This window comes from Talpa europaea (assembly GCF_964194135.1).
Source record: "Talpa europaea genome assembly, chromosome: 11".
In the NCBI taxonomy this organism is placed as follows: domain Eukaryota; kingdom Metazoa; phylum Chordata; class Mammalia; order Eulipotyphla; family Talpidae; genus Talpa; species Talpa europaea.
The window spans coordinates 93859399-93877141 of NC_140078.1; the positions used below are offsets into that span (position 1 = coordinate 93859399).

Sequence of the window (17743 nt, forward strand, 5' to 3'; positions counted from 1 at the left end):
TAATCCCTTTTGTCCAAGAAAATTGTCTTTTTATAAGCTGTTCCCCATTAATAATAGCATAACTTTTGCTTGGAAATAAACAAAGCACTTCAAGAGCATTATTACATTTGATTTCATACTGGTTCTAATGAGGAGGCTTCCAATGAAAAGGTTTTTAATAAGTTCCATGTAAGCTACAAGGAATTACTGATCTGTAGTTCAGGATAACTGTTAACACTGAAAATATGTTTTCAGATAATTTTAAGGACAAGCATTATTTTTCTTGGTTCTATAAAAAGTACACTTTAGCTTATCAAGACTACCTTGAATTGTTTCAGTTTGACTTCAAGGTATTTTTTTTTTCAAACTAGAGATTTCAAACACAAGTGGAAATTTTATATAAAAGTACTTATTTTTATATAAGATTTTTAAAATATGCATTCTTGAAGAGTTAGGATAAAACTATTCTGACTTAATAATCACATTTCCCTGACCTGTTGGAATTTTAGAAGTATAACCCACAAGAAATAAAACCTGACTTTGGAATGCAATAAAAATCCCATCAGAGAGTCTCAACCTTCCTTGAAGGTCTGTCACTGTGTGTTTAATTCTTCCTTTTAGGAACTGAACCAAATTAAAATCTCTCCTCGTGTTGCAAGGTGTATGTGTTTAATGGGGCTTGTATCAAAGTGTGCACACAGTTGATTCCCACTTGATTGGCCTTTTCTACTGACTCTAGAAAGTTAATTTTTAAGTGGCCCCACTGGTGGGAGCATAGCTCTGAGCACCTGATTTGCATCAACAGCTATTTCAGTCTCTACAAATGTTTCAATGGCCTCCAACCCCTCCTATTTAAGAGCACCCTGACATTGCTAGACGCAGGGAAGGCTACCTCACTTTATCCAGTGCTTAAGAGCAAAATTGGTTCTGTGGCCAAGAATGAAATTGGTTAGCATAGCAAGAGTCCATTACAAATAGCTTTTATGTCCAAATATTACAGGCAGGACAAGCTACATGATTTGCAGGGCCCAGAACAAAATGAAAATGCAGGGCCCGTTGATAAAAAACTAAACATCTCAAGCCAATGACAGCAGAACATTAGACTCAGTGCAGGGCCTGTCTCGTCATTGAGCCTGCGACTGCAAATGTCCCACGTTCAGGGAGCCGGCCCTGAACACGGCACTCGCGGGTATTGCTGGGGGCGGGGCAGGTAAAGTCTCCCCATGAGTGACAGACCTGTGGCATCACTCAGTAGCAATAAAAGTAGATCTATATTGAGGGTCTAAAAATAATTAGCAAAGTGAAGTCACCTTGTTTGAACAGCTCTTTATCACCTCACATGGAATCTTAGACATAAAGGTCCCGGAGGCCGTGTTTAATGAGAGGAAATATGCTTTGTCTCATCACTGTTAACTGGGTTTCCTTTACTCATCGAGGCAATTTGTGTAGCTTCTGATGACTAACAGAACCAAAGTTTACCTGGTAAAGTGTCCTCGGGGGTGAAAGAGGACAGACTGAGAGCAGATGTTGTCACTTACTCCATTTACCTTCCTCACTTTTCTCTGTCACTTGAGAACAAGTGACTCTAAAGCCCGATCTCTCCTTTCACCCGTTATGAAGCCTCTTATTCCCAGGGTCTAAAGGAAATCTCCATTTCAATAGCTAGGCAATGTCTGATGTCTAGGGAATCAACTGGAAAATATCCTTTATATTTTTTTCCTCATCCACTGCTGGTTCTTTTTTTTCTCCTTAAGATGGGTAAATAGTGTTGCATGCGTTTGCCTTCTTTGCCCACCACAGGCCTAACCACCTGCTAACCCTTCCTCAAGAATCACCCAGATTTATCTTCATTCTCCATGGTCACCTTATTTTAGCCTCTTGAAACTTCAAATCTGTAGTAGTTTATTGGCTGGTAGGCTCCTCTACTCTCTCCTCAAGCTCATTTTTCAAAATATTACTTTTCTCATGTCACTTGCTTGCTAAAGATCTTACAGCTCTTGAATCCGTCCTGTCAGACAGAATTTAAATTAAGCCACACATTCAAGGCATTGTGTCGACGGGACCTCTCTATCTCTCTGAACCGTATTAATCATTATTCTCCAACACCGCCAGTCTACTTCTCTCTGTGCTGATAGGGGAGAGAGAGTGCAAAGGCATTTTAATTTTAGCCTTTCATACGAAAGATTCTCTGGTTGGGACACAAAGGCTGCAAAATGTCCTTTGCGGTGAACAGAGCCCTGGGGCTAAGGGAGAGCTGCCAAGTGCCCTCTTCGCCTTAGTTGGACGGCCGGGCACGAGTTAACCCCACAACACTGCTGTCAGCTTAAACTGTGCTACCTTGGTTATGGGGAACCCCGTGTTTGCTGCCTGACTACTTTTGTATGTCTCGTGCTCACCTAAAATGTAAGCTCCTAGAAGGCGTACCTTGAGCCCTCGAGGGTTTTTTTCCCTCACATGCCCTATGATGCCCAGTGTACCTGTTGAATTCATTCATTCATTATCAACTGAGTTATCCACGATCAAATTGTGCACTCTACAGTCTGGTGCTCTGGACCTGGATTTAAGCAGCAGTATGTGCATAGGAAGGCCTCTAGTGGTAGCAGCGACAGCAGGATGGCGTTCCCGCGGCAACAGTGCCCAGGACCCAGTGCCAGCCACCAGGCAGGGAAGCTGTTCCTACTCTCATCCTCCAGACATGCCTGGTGAATCTGTGACTGTCCCATTAAAGCTGTAATGAATTCCTTTATGGCATTAGTCAGCCAAATGGAACCAAGTTTGGAACCAAGAAACCCGATATAGAACAGATTGCTTTTTAGCAGTCTTCAAAATAAGATAGCTTACGTGGATCTGGTAAACTCTATTTTTCCCCCTTTTTCAGAGATGTAGGGAAAAACATCCAGAGGCAAGAAAAGCATACATATTCTCTTTCGTTGGAGACTCAGAGTCCCTTTTAGATATGACTAATACCAGGCTATGTTATTTAATCACAGGGCAGAATATATAAAATTTAGTGGAATCTACCAGGTTGAGAAATGGCAACGTTTCCTTCAAGGACCTTGTGCTACCCTCCAGCTGACTGAACTATCACTCTCCGTTTTCTCATCTGTAAAATGGGGATAATAAGGATGACCACATAGTTGTAAGTATGAAGTGAACTATGTGCATTCATTTTCCTAAGTGGTTGTTATTTCAAATACATTAGTTCTGTCCCTGAAGTGTCTCTGTTCCATGTGCAGCCTGATTTTGAGACCCTCCAACATCTTAATCATCATTCCTTGGGCTAAGTTTGGTGACAAAATTCCCTGTGGAATGAGGTTTCCAGGCCTGAACACAAGGGGCCTGCTGGAACCAAGTATAATATTCCTAAAGCCTTTTCTACATTTCAAAAGAAGCGTGGAGTCTCAGGAGCCCTTTTAGCAGTCACGGCTTCGTGTGGTCTCACACTGAATTTGGGGAGACAATTCTTCCCCGACCCACACACCACCTGCGCAGCTTTTATAGATGGGCTGTTCTACTCTCCAGGTTTCACTCATCTTAGATGTGAGGATTTGATTTTCCAGGGTAGTTCCCAGTTCACATTTCAGCTTCGTCAATCACTTGGAAAAATGGACTCTGCCTATGTCTGTTGCTCACGCTGCTTGTGTCTGTGTCCTCGGCAGACCTGGTCGCTGTGTCCTGGGGTCTTCATCCCAGCCATATAAAGCATGGGTGAAGGTAGTGTTAGGGATAAGTCCTGACAGCATGACCTGCAAAGCATCCAAGACCACGGCTCCAGTGTGTTTGGTCCACATGAAGGTTGAATCTCTCCCATATCAAGAGATACCACGAGACTCTTCTCAGTGACATCTGTTAACATGATGTAAGGGCCGGACTGGGCACAGTGCAGGTTTTCTGATCCCATGCAGACCGGGTAAAGGAGGAGTCAGAGTCCTCAGTAGTTTTGCAGGTTTTTTATTTGGGGTTCACCAGGCATATGGCAGGCAGGGGTGCTGGCTGGGGGGCTGGGAGGCTGGCAGGCCTCCCAGCCCCCAGCAAGTCTTCACTCTATCTGAGCTCTCTGGAGTTCGTTCTGCTGCTTCTCGGCTTCTCTTTCGGCTTCTGCTTCGGCTTCTACTGCTGCTACTGCTGCTGCTGCTGCTACTGCTGCTGCTGCTGCTGCTGCTGCTGCTGCTGCTGCTGCTGCTGCTGCTGCTGCTGCTGCTGCTGCTGCTGCTGGCGTCCCCCCTGTGACGCCGCCCTTAAAAGCACAGTCTTAGCCCAGCTGAATCCCATCTACCTATGCCCACACCCTATTCCAGGTGCCTGCCATCAGGCATGCATTCAGGACAAGGATCCATCATCTATCCTGATGGCGGAAGGGCAGAAAAGCCTGACATTCTCTTTACCCTACACATGACTTCATAAAGATGGGCTGATATACCATGACTGTTTGCTTCTCTGATCTCCCAAGCAAATAACCCTCTCACAAAAAGAAATGAGGTTAATTTAGTATGACTTAGTCTCTATAAACACATGTGAGCCCCTACTGGCCACAGTTTCATGTTCTAAATGCTCACAAGCCATCTGTTTCATCTTTGGCTCTTCAGCTTTGCCAGAGATTTGTGGCAGGCTTATTGGGCTACAATTTCTGCAAGATACTTTTAATGAAAGTTGCAACATGTGTTTTTTTTTTGTGGGGTGATAGGAGTGCAGGAGAAGGAGGGCATCTCTTCCTTTTCCCCCAATAATTCAGATTATCAACCCGGGTGCAGAGAATATATCTTTGCATCGAGTTTGAGGTGTGCAGCTCTGACCCGCAAACTCAGGAGGCAGGGTCCCCTAGTCATGAAGTGTCGTGGAGTCAGCAGTGGGGGCTCTGGTTCATTATGACTAAGTGCGGTTTGCAACTTAACTGTATCTCAGTTTCTTCACTGCAGAAATGAGGATCAAAATGGTCTCTGGCACAGAGCAGATGCCACACGGCGCTTGTATTATCACAGTTGTTGCTACTTTAGTGTGGGTGCTCGATGCACAGGTGCTGAGTTGAGACATTGGACTTAAGGTCACAGTTGAGAAGCTAAATTAAGACATCCAAGTGCGTTATTCCACGTGTTCATGGTAAGTCTGGTTCCGATTAAATTCTGTTGAATAAGGTCCTCAAGGTCCTTGGTGACACCATGGCTTTGGGACTAAAATGAAAACTGGCTCAGAGATTGCAGTGCCCCCTTGTAATAGGCAAGAATCGCCCCCATGACATTGCCACCAATAACAGCCACAATAATAGTAGGACTAAGAGTCATGCATTTCAGGAAGTTTGGAATTAAATGTAATGCTCAACGGTAGCAACAATTTTTGACAAGCATATGTGGGTGTTCCATTTCTGTTTCCATCTACTCTTGCTGGTCTCAGTTTTCTATTATATAAGTTATGGCAAATCCTCTGCAGAGTAAGGCTGACTATAAATACATTAAAGTAATAAATTAGGTAACGAGGAATGTCTGAAGGGTCAGCGAGCAGCTGTACCCTATCACTCCTGGCATCAGAGCAGGAGGAAACCAAAGCAAACCGCAATTTTCAGGCTGTGGGCTGGAATCATAAGGAAGATTTTCCTGTGGTGTTTTGAAACTGACCAGAGTTTTGGGGTCATGGGTGTTGGCTGTGAGATATTCTCAGGAGGGCGCTTGCCCAGTTGTGTGGGCTCTGGCACCAGCGTCCTCATCTGTACGGGGAGGCTGATCCGGCAGCACTTCCCACCTTTGTCGTCAAATGAGAGCTCGGGCTCCGTGGCCTAGGAGGGGGGCACCTGTCCTCTTGTTCAGGCTGCTCTTCAAACCCACCCTCCTCGGAGTCTCTTCACCATCCTGGGGCTCTTGGACAAATCTGCCTCGGCAGGTTTCTGGACCCTGCCTGCTCGAAACTTGCTACTTACTGGCAGCCTGGGCCTCCCCTGGACCTTTTAGAGCCCCCCACCTTGCAGACCCTCAGTGACTCACTTGCAAGGTAAACTTTGAGAAACACTGTTCTAGAACCCCGGACCTTCTTTGAGTCTTCTTCAAATGTCGTGCTCTCAAATCTCACACTTCTTTTCCCTTTCGTTTTACTGACATGCAGCCCTTGTTTTATCCTCATAGAGAGACTCAGGAAGCTCCAGAAACAATCTGGTGGAGAACTCGCTCAAGATCCTTTCCCGTGCTCTGTGCTCAGGGTCCTGGAGTGAGGCAGCGGTCTCCCCTGCTGAGCTCCCGTGGACTCCTGGGGAAGGCAGGACAAACTGTGCGGCCATCTCTGAAGTGCAGTGAACTAGAAGGTTCCAAAGCACTTATTTAGTCAGGTTCTCCTCTGCCTTCCTCACTCTGAAAAGATGCCTTGTATGCTCAGAGACAGGCCAGCCTGCGTCCCCGTGTCTCCTTCTCCTCTCTCCTCGTAGTGACTTTTTTTGCATTACAAATCAGCGGGTATGCCCATAAGCTGTCATTCAGGGAAACTAGATCCTTCCTAGTAGATTCTAATTTGAGCTTTTTTGGTAGGACAAGCCCTGGCGTTCTGATGCAAGACAGACTTTTATTTCAGTAGACGCGCAACTCAGCACAAATATAAGACCCTGAATCTGCTTGTCCCCTCTCATGGGGGTGTGCTAAGACACAGCTTCACTTTTCTCCCCGTCTCAAAATTAAATACAGTGACAACTGGCTTCGTGCTTATAGTGAAAGAGTTTGAGCTCAAGTCCATATGTTACCATGTATTGCAGTCACCATGATGACATGGGGAAATAAAAACTGAAGTTTATGTCTCCAAACTGTTTGCTAGTTTGACTGTCTTTGTGAACTTGAAGTCAACCAGCACCTGCTACAAGTAAGATTAGGGGACATTATTTCACTGATACCCTCAATTACTTTTTTTTTTTTTATACCCTCAATTACTTTTCATTTTGTTTTTGGCGCACCACCCTTCCTTCCCTGAATCATAATTTAATTTTACATTAAACAGGGCTTCTCCTTTTTCAGTTTTACCTAGTCAAGGAAATGGAGCTAATCAGTTTTTGTTGCTTCTGAAAATTCAGTTTATTACCACATCTTGATTTCATGGTAGGCTCCACACCACATCTCATTACCCCAGGGAAATCCATGATTCTAAGATTTCCCGCACTGTTCAAAATAAAAATATGACATGAATTATGCATTAGAGTAGATATATTGCATTTTGAAGATTAACCTAACATTAATTGTAAATTTGGAGCATATAACAATCGTAACAAAAGCTAACCTGTTTATCTATGGTAGATTGTTCTTTCACACCCTGACTGACATTGTCATGCTCCTCAGCTTCCTTGCTGATGTAAACAGGTCTTTGTTGCCCTCAGCGCAGTGCCTTTCACGCTGAGCTACAGTGATTTGTTGCACAGTCTTATGTCATCATAATGGTGGTTTTTAAGGCATAGTAAACTCCACTGTTTCATAATTTGGAATCAAATGAGTTTTGCACAATATAGCCTTTAAAAACTGGCCTTCACACACACACACACACACACACACACACACACACACACAATCACACTCTTTGGGTGGTGGTAGCAGCTAGGACAACCTCAAAAATGTAGATTTCAGCACCTTGCTAGGAAAGGAAAGTCCTGAGAAATACCTCTCCCTGCTCTGTATTATCTCATCCTAAACTCCCAAATCTGGGACTCTGTAACCAGCAGTGACTTTGAGTTATCAGTTAGATTTTCCATAATACTCAGTGGATAATTAATGAAAAGCAGACATAGCCTCATTAGTGCCTCATCAAGAGCAAGACCGTAATCCCAATCAATATGAAGAGGTGTTTTGCTTTGTTTTTTTCCTATTTTCCCTAATGCTGAGGAGGAGGAGAGGAGGTAACAGTTTTTACTCTTTGAAAAATGGTTTGAAAATCGAAAAAGTTTCAGACTTTTATTAAAGTTATTAGACACTGAAAATCACTATACTAAAGCAAGGGGCCATTCAATTTGGAGACAGAAGTCTGTTCTTCGGAGCTGTCACCTGCTTCTTCCTTCAAGAGTTAAATGGTGGCTTTGCTGTTCACTTGCCATGTGACCTTGGAGGAATTAGCAATTCTCAGGGCTTGAATAGGTTGAGGTGCTTTGATTGATTCACTCAATGAGGGTCCTGTCTATCTTTAAAATTCTAGAAATTTGTAAAGTACATTCCAAAATTGGGCAAGAAATTGAGTAAGGTGACAGGAGTAGGAAGAATGAGGTGTGCCACCCTGGCTGGCAGGAAGAGCTCCTTCACAGGAGGAAGTTGAACTCAGAGGTCCGTGGTGTGACAGTCCGCCCTGTGGGGCTCTTCTTCCCCTCACATCACCTCACCGACCTGCGACCCTCTCACTGCCTCATGGACTATTGGCACTCAAATCTGGTCTCATGGTTTGCTTCCTGGGGACCCCCAACTAAGATAGTCCTCCAGAGTAGAGCATGGCTTCAGTGGAAAATGCTGAGATGAAGACAATGAGAAAGTTTTGACAGCAACACAAGCCACAACCCCTGCTCCCTGCCTGTGATTTATATTTTTAAACTCCTGTAACATATAAAAAGTGCTTTTTTAGCTAAAAATGAGGAGGTAGATAAATGGGTAGGGAGGCAGGCTGGCAGAAATGGCATGTGAGCATGCCAGTTTATTGATCTTTAAAAAAATACATTTCCCTGGGCCTTCCCTGGTGGCGCAGCGGTTGAACGCTGGGCTGCGAAGCTGCCCGCAGCCTCTGCGGTGCTGGTTCAATCCTCAGCCACCAGCGAGGGTCCCACATGGCACGTAGACCTCTTCTGCCGTGCCCCCGCTGCTCCCCTTGGCAGTGTACTTCGTCAGTCTGCCTGTTCTGCTCCCTGTTCCGGCTCTGGTGAATTCTCTCACCCTCCTGCGCTTCTGACTGTACTCAGTGCTTATATAAATAAACAAAATATATCTTTAAAAAAATACATTTCCCTGTAACAGTTTCACGCTATGTTTCATAAGTATGCGTGGTTGTGTGTGCACGCGCGTGGGTGTGTTTCTCTGAAGGGTGATATATAGGTATGTACATTCTTGAGTTTCTTAAAAAGTAGTTTTCTTTTTTAAAAAAGTCACATGTTTATGAAATTTCAGTCTACTCAAGGAATGCAAACATATCTTCCTCTACTGGCATATTGCTTTATACAAGGCAAATAGTAAAGAATGATGAAGTTGTTTCTTCTGCCCCTTGGGATCGGTCCGGGGAAAGGTGCTTCAGTCTACTGCAAAGTAGTTTGCAGGAGCACAAGGGAAGATCCCGGGGCGCTAGTCTACAGATTTTACCTTTTCTTTGTTCCTCAAAGAAGGGTAAGGAGTCCCCATCCCCACCTCCACTCTACCAGTCTCAGGAAGCTGTTAGCCATCACTTCTCATAGGCTTCCCCAAGGGACTGAGCTCTCTTGGAAGGAGGGAGGTTTGTCTTCTTCGTCTCTGTATCTCCATCACGTGGCTGGAGTGTGGCGTCCAGAAGGCAGTCACCACCTGGTGACTAGCAGAAGTGTGGGATTTCCTGTCCCAGGAAATTTGGTCACGGGCCTGGACCTTGTGTGGGGTCTGAGGTCTGCCCCCCATTGCTGCCCTCTGCCCTCCCCAATCTGCATGGCCCTGTCTCATGAGCCTTTCTGTGTCCCCAACCTCTGCTGCTGCCTGTGATCAGGTGTGGGGAGGAAAAGATCAGATGGATTGGAGATTTCTAGCCTCCCATCAAGCTGGGATCGGGGATTTCATTGCCGAAAACAAAAGCAGCTCATCATTAGGAGGTGTGATGATGACCTGTAAAATAATTTCCTCTTTCTCTCTGGCCACAGACATTAAGGCATGTTTTTGAACTCCTGAGAGAAAGGAAACTGAAATGAAGTACAAGTCTGTGTGCCCAGAGCTCGCCAGGAGCCTCTGCACTTGTTTCCAGCTGGTCCTCAGGCAAATTTAGCCCCTGAAGCCCCCGACTTTCCATTTTTTATCAATGTGCCACCTCTGGGCAAAAAAATGCTACTGTGTCATTGGCTTTTCCACATCCTTTACATTTTAAAGTTCTTTGTCATTTTAAAGAAGATGAAATAACTTTTGAAGAGCTTTTCTTGCTCTCATGAAATTTCTACCTAAATGGAGAAATACTGTGGCCTCGGATCCCTTAGAAGGTCCTAAATTGCACGACTCAAATCAGTCAATAAACATTAACCTACTTGAGTCAAACCTTGGGAGGTTCAGTTTTCATACCCCAAAGTGTTTACGGTGATTTGTGCTGTGTGCTGCCTAATTGCATGGGGCTAGGCTTCCAGAACCAGCCAAGAGCAGGCACCTCAGTTAAAGCAGAAGGAGATTTATTCTAGAACCCACCTAGCTCACAGCAGCAGCTGGAGGGCTGGGGAGTAGGCTGAAGGCTGCGTCTCTAGCAAGGTCACTCAGACCACGCACTTCAGTCCCTGCGCCCACCCACCCACACCACTATGTCTTATGTCACCTGTATTAGCAGACGGGAGCCCAGTGCCCATCCTGTGCCTACACCCAGCTCACCCCCAAGGCACAGTCTTGGGTGGGGGCTACTGATGGCAGGATTTAGGTCACACACTGTATCCCAACTCAAGGGGAGTAAGGAGTCGATTTATTTGTTTTAATCCCTCTGGGGTAGACCAGGGACCTACTGTGGTGCCGGGTCGCTGTCTACAGCTGCTGGGCAGCCCTGAGTGACAACGGTCTGCTGTGATGATGACTCATGAAAATAGCAGCAGGCAAACTGTGTGAAACAGTTTGGCCTCTACTGTTAAAAAAAATAGGGCAAAAGACGGGAAGGAAATAGACAAAAATGTTAATGCTGATCATCTCTGGTGGACTATGGGTAATGAGTTCCCTCTGTTTTATTTTCAAAATTTCCTATAATGAAACTATATTTGCTTGTCAATTAGAAAAAGGGAGATTTTGCCATTTAAGAAAGGAGGATTAGTTCAAATAATTGCTGCCTGGCTAGGCGGATGAAAACTATCTTAAAAGCCCTTGGGGGATTTAATCATCAATCTTCGTTAAGCACATGAGTGCTGAATCAAAATAACAAACAACAAACAAAGCAAACAAAAAATAGTCTCCTCTAAGGGAGGCTAAACTCTGTCTCAGCGGCTTTGCCCTTGGCGGGGGGCAGGAGATGCTGAATCCCATTAGAGTTGTGGCATCTTAAGCCAGGAGGCGCCTCAGATAACATTTACCCCAACTTCATTGCATTTATCTTGATTTGAAGTTTTTAAAAATATCAGCACAAACACACATTCATGCACATGTATCTGTTTAACATTTGTCTTCCTCAGTAGACACAAGGACAGAAATTCCAGTCCTGCTGCACTCTAGGCACACAGTGTCTAGTGCTTATTCGTGCAGCGTGAAGTGCTAAAGTCCTGCTCACAGGGGACGTTTTCTCTAGAGTAGATGCAAAGTCTCAGTGCCAGCAGCTGACTGGCCCTCCGTGAGATGTAGTGGCTGCTTGGGATTTGGCTTGCCTCGTTGGGGTACAGGGGACTCCAGGGCTCTGCTTACTGGCCCCTTGAACACTTTTCTTGGTTCCCATCCCTTACCGGACCCAAGAAAATGTGGGTCCTGCTATTTTCCTAGGCCCAACTTTGGAAAGAAAGCCTTACGCCTTCTGTTCTCAGCTCTCCTGCCCATCCTAAGGGTCTGTTCCTCGGCCCCTCTCTGGATCTAGCCTAGGGATATAAACGCTTTCCAAGGGCTCAGCAGGTTTTCTTTTAGTCCCCCCTTACTCTGGCGAGAGGGTCCTCTCAGCTAGGGGCAGGGAGGGCACTCACCTACCACTCTAGCTCCCTCCAGAACTTTTGTCTTTGGCCTTGCTTGGTGTCTCCTTTGGAAAACCAGGGATCTGGCTCAATCTCTGCAATTCATGATGTCGTTTTTTCCCTAAAGAATATATGCTGCCTGCGGTGATGGAGAAAAAAATGAATAAGGACATTAGGAAATCTGGGGGAACCTCTGTTGGTTAACATCTCAAATTATCATCTGGGGCCTCCCTGGTGGCGCATCGCACTATTGATCTATCACTGCAACATGAGTTCGATCCCCGGCCAGGGAACTGACCCACATGGTGCAGCAGACCTCTCCTGTCTTGCCCCGCGGCTCCCCTCAGCAGTGTATTTCAGTAGATTCGCCTGTCTCTGGTGAATCCTGTCTCTGTCTCTCTCACACACACACCCATATCTCTGGCCTAGCCACATCTCTCACCCACCCCAGTTCTTGTATGCATAAATCAATCAATCAATCAGTTTTTGTATGCATAAATAAGTAAATCTTTAAAAAAATCATCTGCCCTTTTGCATGAAGGGTGACCCCATCTCAAGGGAATGAAGCTAGCTGTAATCATCCCCAGATTTCCAGAGTCATTCACCAAAGTTTGTCAGTCCACTATTGATTCTAGAAAGAAAGAATCATGCCACATAGAAAAGAGAACAGAAAGTTCTCTTTTGAGTGAGCCTGCAGGGTCACTTACTTTTGCTGTGGTCAGAAAGTTTCTCCTGAACAGTTGAGCGAGGTTCTGCTAGAACAGGTTCTAGTAGAATGATATCTGTCATGTTCCTGAGGAGGAGCGACAGGCTGAGTCACCAAGCCAGCCACGAGCTGTGCTGGAGTCGGTAAGTTTCCATGCGGTCTTGGGCGGCAGGGACCTCAGCAGTAAGTGATATGCAAGGAGAGTTTTCCTCTGTCAGTTCGATGGCATGATTTTAGGTGAAGGGAGGTAGAATGTCTCCGCGTCAGCTAGAGATGATTATATTAGATATCGCCTGTCTTAATAGCCCTGCTGAGCTATAGGCAAAGTGAGATTTTATGCTTTCTCATCAGGCTGCCAGACGACTCAGGTAACTAGATGTAAAATCTCCTACTCTGTTGCACAGCAGTTGATGTTTGCATTGGAAAATAAGTATCCTAATGCCTTTAAAAAATTAGCTTTTGTTCCTTCACAGCAAGAGAACATTGCAAGTTTGTATAAAGTTTTATGTTTTCGTGCTTCACCACTGTGACTTTTACAACTGCACGTCGGCTGGGGCACAATTAGTGGAAGCAGTAAGAGGATGTTGCTGAGCCTTGCTTGCTGCTATGTAATATTCAGGAGTTACAGAAAAGCATGGCTGCGCATGTCATCTCAAGCCCCTTTTGGTCAATGAACAGAGATGCCCCTCCTAAGAACATGAGGTCATTTTCTGCCTGCGCTTGCTCTGTCTCTCCACAGACAGTGTCACCAAGCAGGCATTTCTCCAAAATTTGCATCATTATCATGTAGGGGCCTGGTAGAGGGGGGTTCCTAAAATGCAGTTTGAAAGTGCCATCGGGAAAGGGAACCCAGCGCTGCCACTTTCTATTGACAAATTGCAGGCACAGTCAGAGACCTGTGAGTGGCAGAGGGTGCCTCTGAGCTCCTGGTGCTGCCTTCCCTGCCAGTGTGGTTGCCCTGAGCTTCCTGGGGTTGCCCTGGGGTGCTTCCTGTGCTTTTTGGGGTGGCCAGTGCCAGCTGAAGCATTAAAACCAACACTTGAAAGCTGACTCTAGAGCTGAGGCATCCAGAGGGGGAGAGAAAGGAAGAGGGGATAAGAACTGGGGTAAGGGAGGGGTAAGAAGTGTTAGTTTTAATGTTTATCTTTTTCTGGCCCTTTGGTTTCTCTGTATTCCACATGTAAGTGACCCAGTCCAGTATTTGTCCTTCTCCTTCTGGCCTATTTTTCCTTAGCATTATCCCTTCCAGCTCCATCCAAGTTGCTGCAAATGACATGAGAAGTGGGGGTGGGAGGAGCACAATCGACTATGGGTGCTTCTGTGGTGGGAGAGCTATGGTGACCACGCCTGAAGGGAGCAGCATTGTATTGTCAATAATATACTGTCAAGGGCCTCCCTGGTGGCGCAAGGGGTTCAGACACAACCTATGAAGCTATCCGCAGCCACTGCAGCATGTGTTTGATCCCCGGCCAGGGAGCAACCCACATGGCTCAGCAGACCTTTCCTGACTCGCCTGCTGCTCCCCTCAGCAGTGTATTTCAGTCAGTCTGCCTGTTCTGCTCCCCACTCTGTCTCTGGTGAATCCTCTCACCCCCTGCACCTCTGGCCTGCACCCCAGTTCTTGTATGTGCAAATAAATAAATCTTTAAAAAAAATATACTGTCAAAATATTAACAAGAATGCAAACAATAGTACTTCATTAAATAAGTAAATAAAATGAGAAACAGAATGTGAAAGGACTCAAGCTTTAGAAAAACTGATTTCCTAATGATGGTCATCTTGGAGTGAAGGTTTTCCTCATGAGATTTTGGAGAATGGAAGCTTTTATTGGTCAGAGGAAAAAAAAAAACAAATGTCAGCTTACACCAGATTAGGATAAGGACTCTTTTCTGTGTTTTCCTGTTTAAGATCTCAGCTTCTAGGAGCGATGGTCTGACTTAGAAATTTTTGTGAACTTTTAACCACTAAGAAATGGGATGAGTGAAAATTGCACAATACGGTGCTATTGCAATATCGAAGACTCTAGGCCTTCATCTCAAAGAAAAAACAAGTTCCATCTCTGGTGGTATCTGAGGAAACTCTTCTCCTTTTACAGTGAAACAACTAGCAAGAAAGTTCTGTCTGAACAAATGAAAAGTGTATGATGCAATCAGTTTTTTAGGAGTGGTCGGGGCCTCCTATCTAGTGTGTTTGAGTTGGTACTTGGTTGAAATAGAGGGAAAAAAGTTAAATGAAATGAATAACAAAAACATTTTCATCAGCTGAAAACATATCGTTGCACATCTTCTCTGAGGTTTTGATATTCAGCCAACTTCTAATGTCCTCTGATTAGAGGCCCTTCATCTTTTTTGCATATACTACACCCACAAGATATTAAATTTTACCTCCTTTGAGGTGGAATGAGAATCTGATTTCAATGCAAGCTGAATTCAGAAGATGAGAGTTTTACAATTTAAAGCAACATTTTAGAATTCTTGTCAATTATGTTGTTTTTTGTTTTTTTTTTTGCAACTTGTCACTCTCAAGTTTTTTGGTAAGCATCTGAATCAGTTTTCCTAGCAAAGATCTTTTACACTCATCCTTCATCAGTTTGTCACATTTAAGTCACGAATTTACAGGAATGAGCACAACTGGCATAAACAAGGTTGGGAGGAAACACAGAGACTCGGGTAAGCACTTCTCAGCTGGAGGGTGAAGTTCGTGGCATGCCTGAGAGCACCACTAGCCGGAAGCATCCCCTCGCATCATGCATCACCTGCTTAATGAGTTGGCAAACGGGCCTTTGGTTAAGAGTTTCTACTATAAAGACATTTTCATTAATATGCACAGGTAGTAACTCTTAAGGAACATGTTTGTGAAATGTTTTCTACTCCGGGTCCTACGCCTTAATGAACAGCGAAAGCTCACTTACAATCAGCAGACTCTGTCAGCACACGTAATGCATCTCTCAAGGGCTTTTCCTGGCAGCCTCGCTTGTACCATTGCACATAATTGTTTCGTTCATCAGGCTCTTTTTTTCTTAGATGGGAGGGGGGAATGTTTTGGTCCACTCCTCACTGTGTTACCACCATTTTTAAATTACTAATTTGGAAATTTAAAGACCTTGTGTCCATTGAGATCCTAAATAATCTGTTAATATTTTTCAATGTTTTCTCTTCTCCTAAATAATGGTAGCAAGAAAGTATGATATGCTGAGGGTAGTTTTGAAAATAGATTTTATTTTTTATTCCTATGCATATTAAATTGATAGAGTTGGAAAATTTTAGCGCTGACAGAATCATGAGGCAGAGAGAGTCAAAGAGGGAAAGAGGTAGATAGGAACACCGAATATGAGATTTTTATTATATTACATTATATTATATTATATCATATTAATTATCTTCACACACATAAATGCAGACAGAGACAAAGAGACACAGAGAGGTAGAGAAGATGCCAAGATAGTAATAGAGAGAGAAATAGAAAGGCAGACACAAATGGATGAAGAGAGAGAGTAAACAGGCAGGATCAGAGATGACAGGAGAGAAACAAACCGAGACACCTGGACAGACAGGACAAGCCATCCAGCATTGGTGCTCAAGATTAGCCCCACCTCTTCCCTGTTTGATTAAAACTGCCCAGTGCCAAGGTGCGGAGTCAGCGGCCTTGGGGAGCTGTGTCACTGAGCAGGACAGGGAGGCAGACGGACCGCCGGGAGACGCAGTGTCATAGCAGGCAGTGCCAGACCTGCAAGGGGTCACAGCCTGGATATTGATTAGGTGACCCCGCACCACTTGTTCGTCTCTGTTCGTGTGTGTTCTCCGGCTCTAGATGAATGTATTTACATTTTTTTCCCCCTTTGGCTGCAGAAAGGTCCTAAAGGAAATCTGTATTGGAGAACTCAATCCAAATGAGACTGTGCAGGCCAGTTTGGAGGCCCAGCTCCTTTCCAAGCTGGACCACCCAGCCATTGTCAAGTTCCACGCCAGCTTTGTGGAGCAAGATAACTTCTGCATTATCACCGAGTACTGTGAGGTGAGACTCTCCTTATCGTTTGGAAATCTTAATAAAATTCTGTTTTGCTCTAGAAAGCTTTCTATAAAGAGACCTCTCAAAATTTCAATAACAAACCACAGACTGAACTTTAACCACCTGGACTCAGGTGTCTTGCAGCTAAGAGTGAACGTCTCCAAGTAACTGACAAACTCAGTGCTAATAATGGTCGCCTCCCCTTTGGCAAACTCACAGTGAACATATTTTAGGGAGAAATTGGCGCAGAAAACTTCAATGTCTGGGTGGAGGCGTCCCCCAGATCTGCTGCAATGTCCTATGCTTAGGTAGACATTTAAATACCATAACGGAGACCTGAGTAGAGAGACCGCTCCTGAGTTCAGGGTTCTAGTGCTGTGGCTCGTTTTCTCCATGGACGTGCTTCACATTTATCAATTTGTGATTTTTGGCTTCAGGTGTTTTCAGTGTTCGCCATGACCCATGTTCTGTTCAAGTAAAAGCTGTGCGCTTTACTAAGTTCAAGTGCTTGGAAAGGTGCCAGCAGGGAAATCAACAAGGTGCAGCTGATCTGGATCTGAGGGTCTAGGGAAAGGAGAGTCAGAGGCTTGGGTCAGGCGGAGCATATCTGAAGATGGTCTTACTCAAATCTCTCAGTACATACTTACCCAGTGCACCTTGGGAGAATTTGGTACTATTCATACTTAAGAGTAAAATTAGCTTATCACCTGGGTGCTGCTGGGAGGACGAAGAGGCTTTTTAGAGTGGAAGGTAGGTCTTTTTGTATCAGAAACTCTGGACCAGCAGAGGGTGTCATGTGTTTGAGAAGCAGAAGAGGCGTGATGAGAAGCTGCTGTAGTGAAGGGGTTTGCCTAATAAGGAAGACTGCCCTTGCCTGCCTTCCCATGAGCTGGTGTGTCATCCACAGTGAAACCAGCCGCCAGGCTAAAATTTCTGAGAATCTGGAATATTCCAAGTTGTAACCAGTCCCCTTCAGGTTAGCCTCCCCAGCTCATTCTTGCTAGATGTTTCCCCATCCAGAGTTTGCCCCTCCTCTGCTTGGAGAAAAGTGAGGGGAACCAAAAAAAGAACCAGGGCACTAGGGTGTCTGCTCCTCCTCACCGGGTAGGTCATGAAGGAAGTAAATAAAATGACAAGGTGTGCAGTGGGGTAACGCTGAACAGCAGCTACCCTGGCAATTAGATCACCATTCCATGTAAAACCACAGGTATTTACATATGCGGCTGCGGGGTGATCCATCTGCTGTCATTTAGTGATTTTCCTTCCTT

The 17743-nt window shown here is 44.9% G+C and overlaps 1 protein-coding gene across 1 annotated transcript in view; it reads left to right on the forward strand.

The window, feature by feature from the left end:
* Window positions 1-17743, forward strand: part of NEK11 (NIMA related kinase 11) — a gene marked incomplete at both ends in the record, with an annotated part of 143220 nt that overhangs the window by 14601 nt on the left and 110876 nt on the right. Inside the window, 1 exon segment of the mRNA XM_084247818.1 lies at window positions 16316-16481. Coding sequence (XP_084103944.1) covers window positions 16316-16481 — 166 coding nt within the window.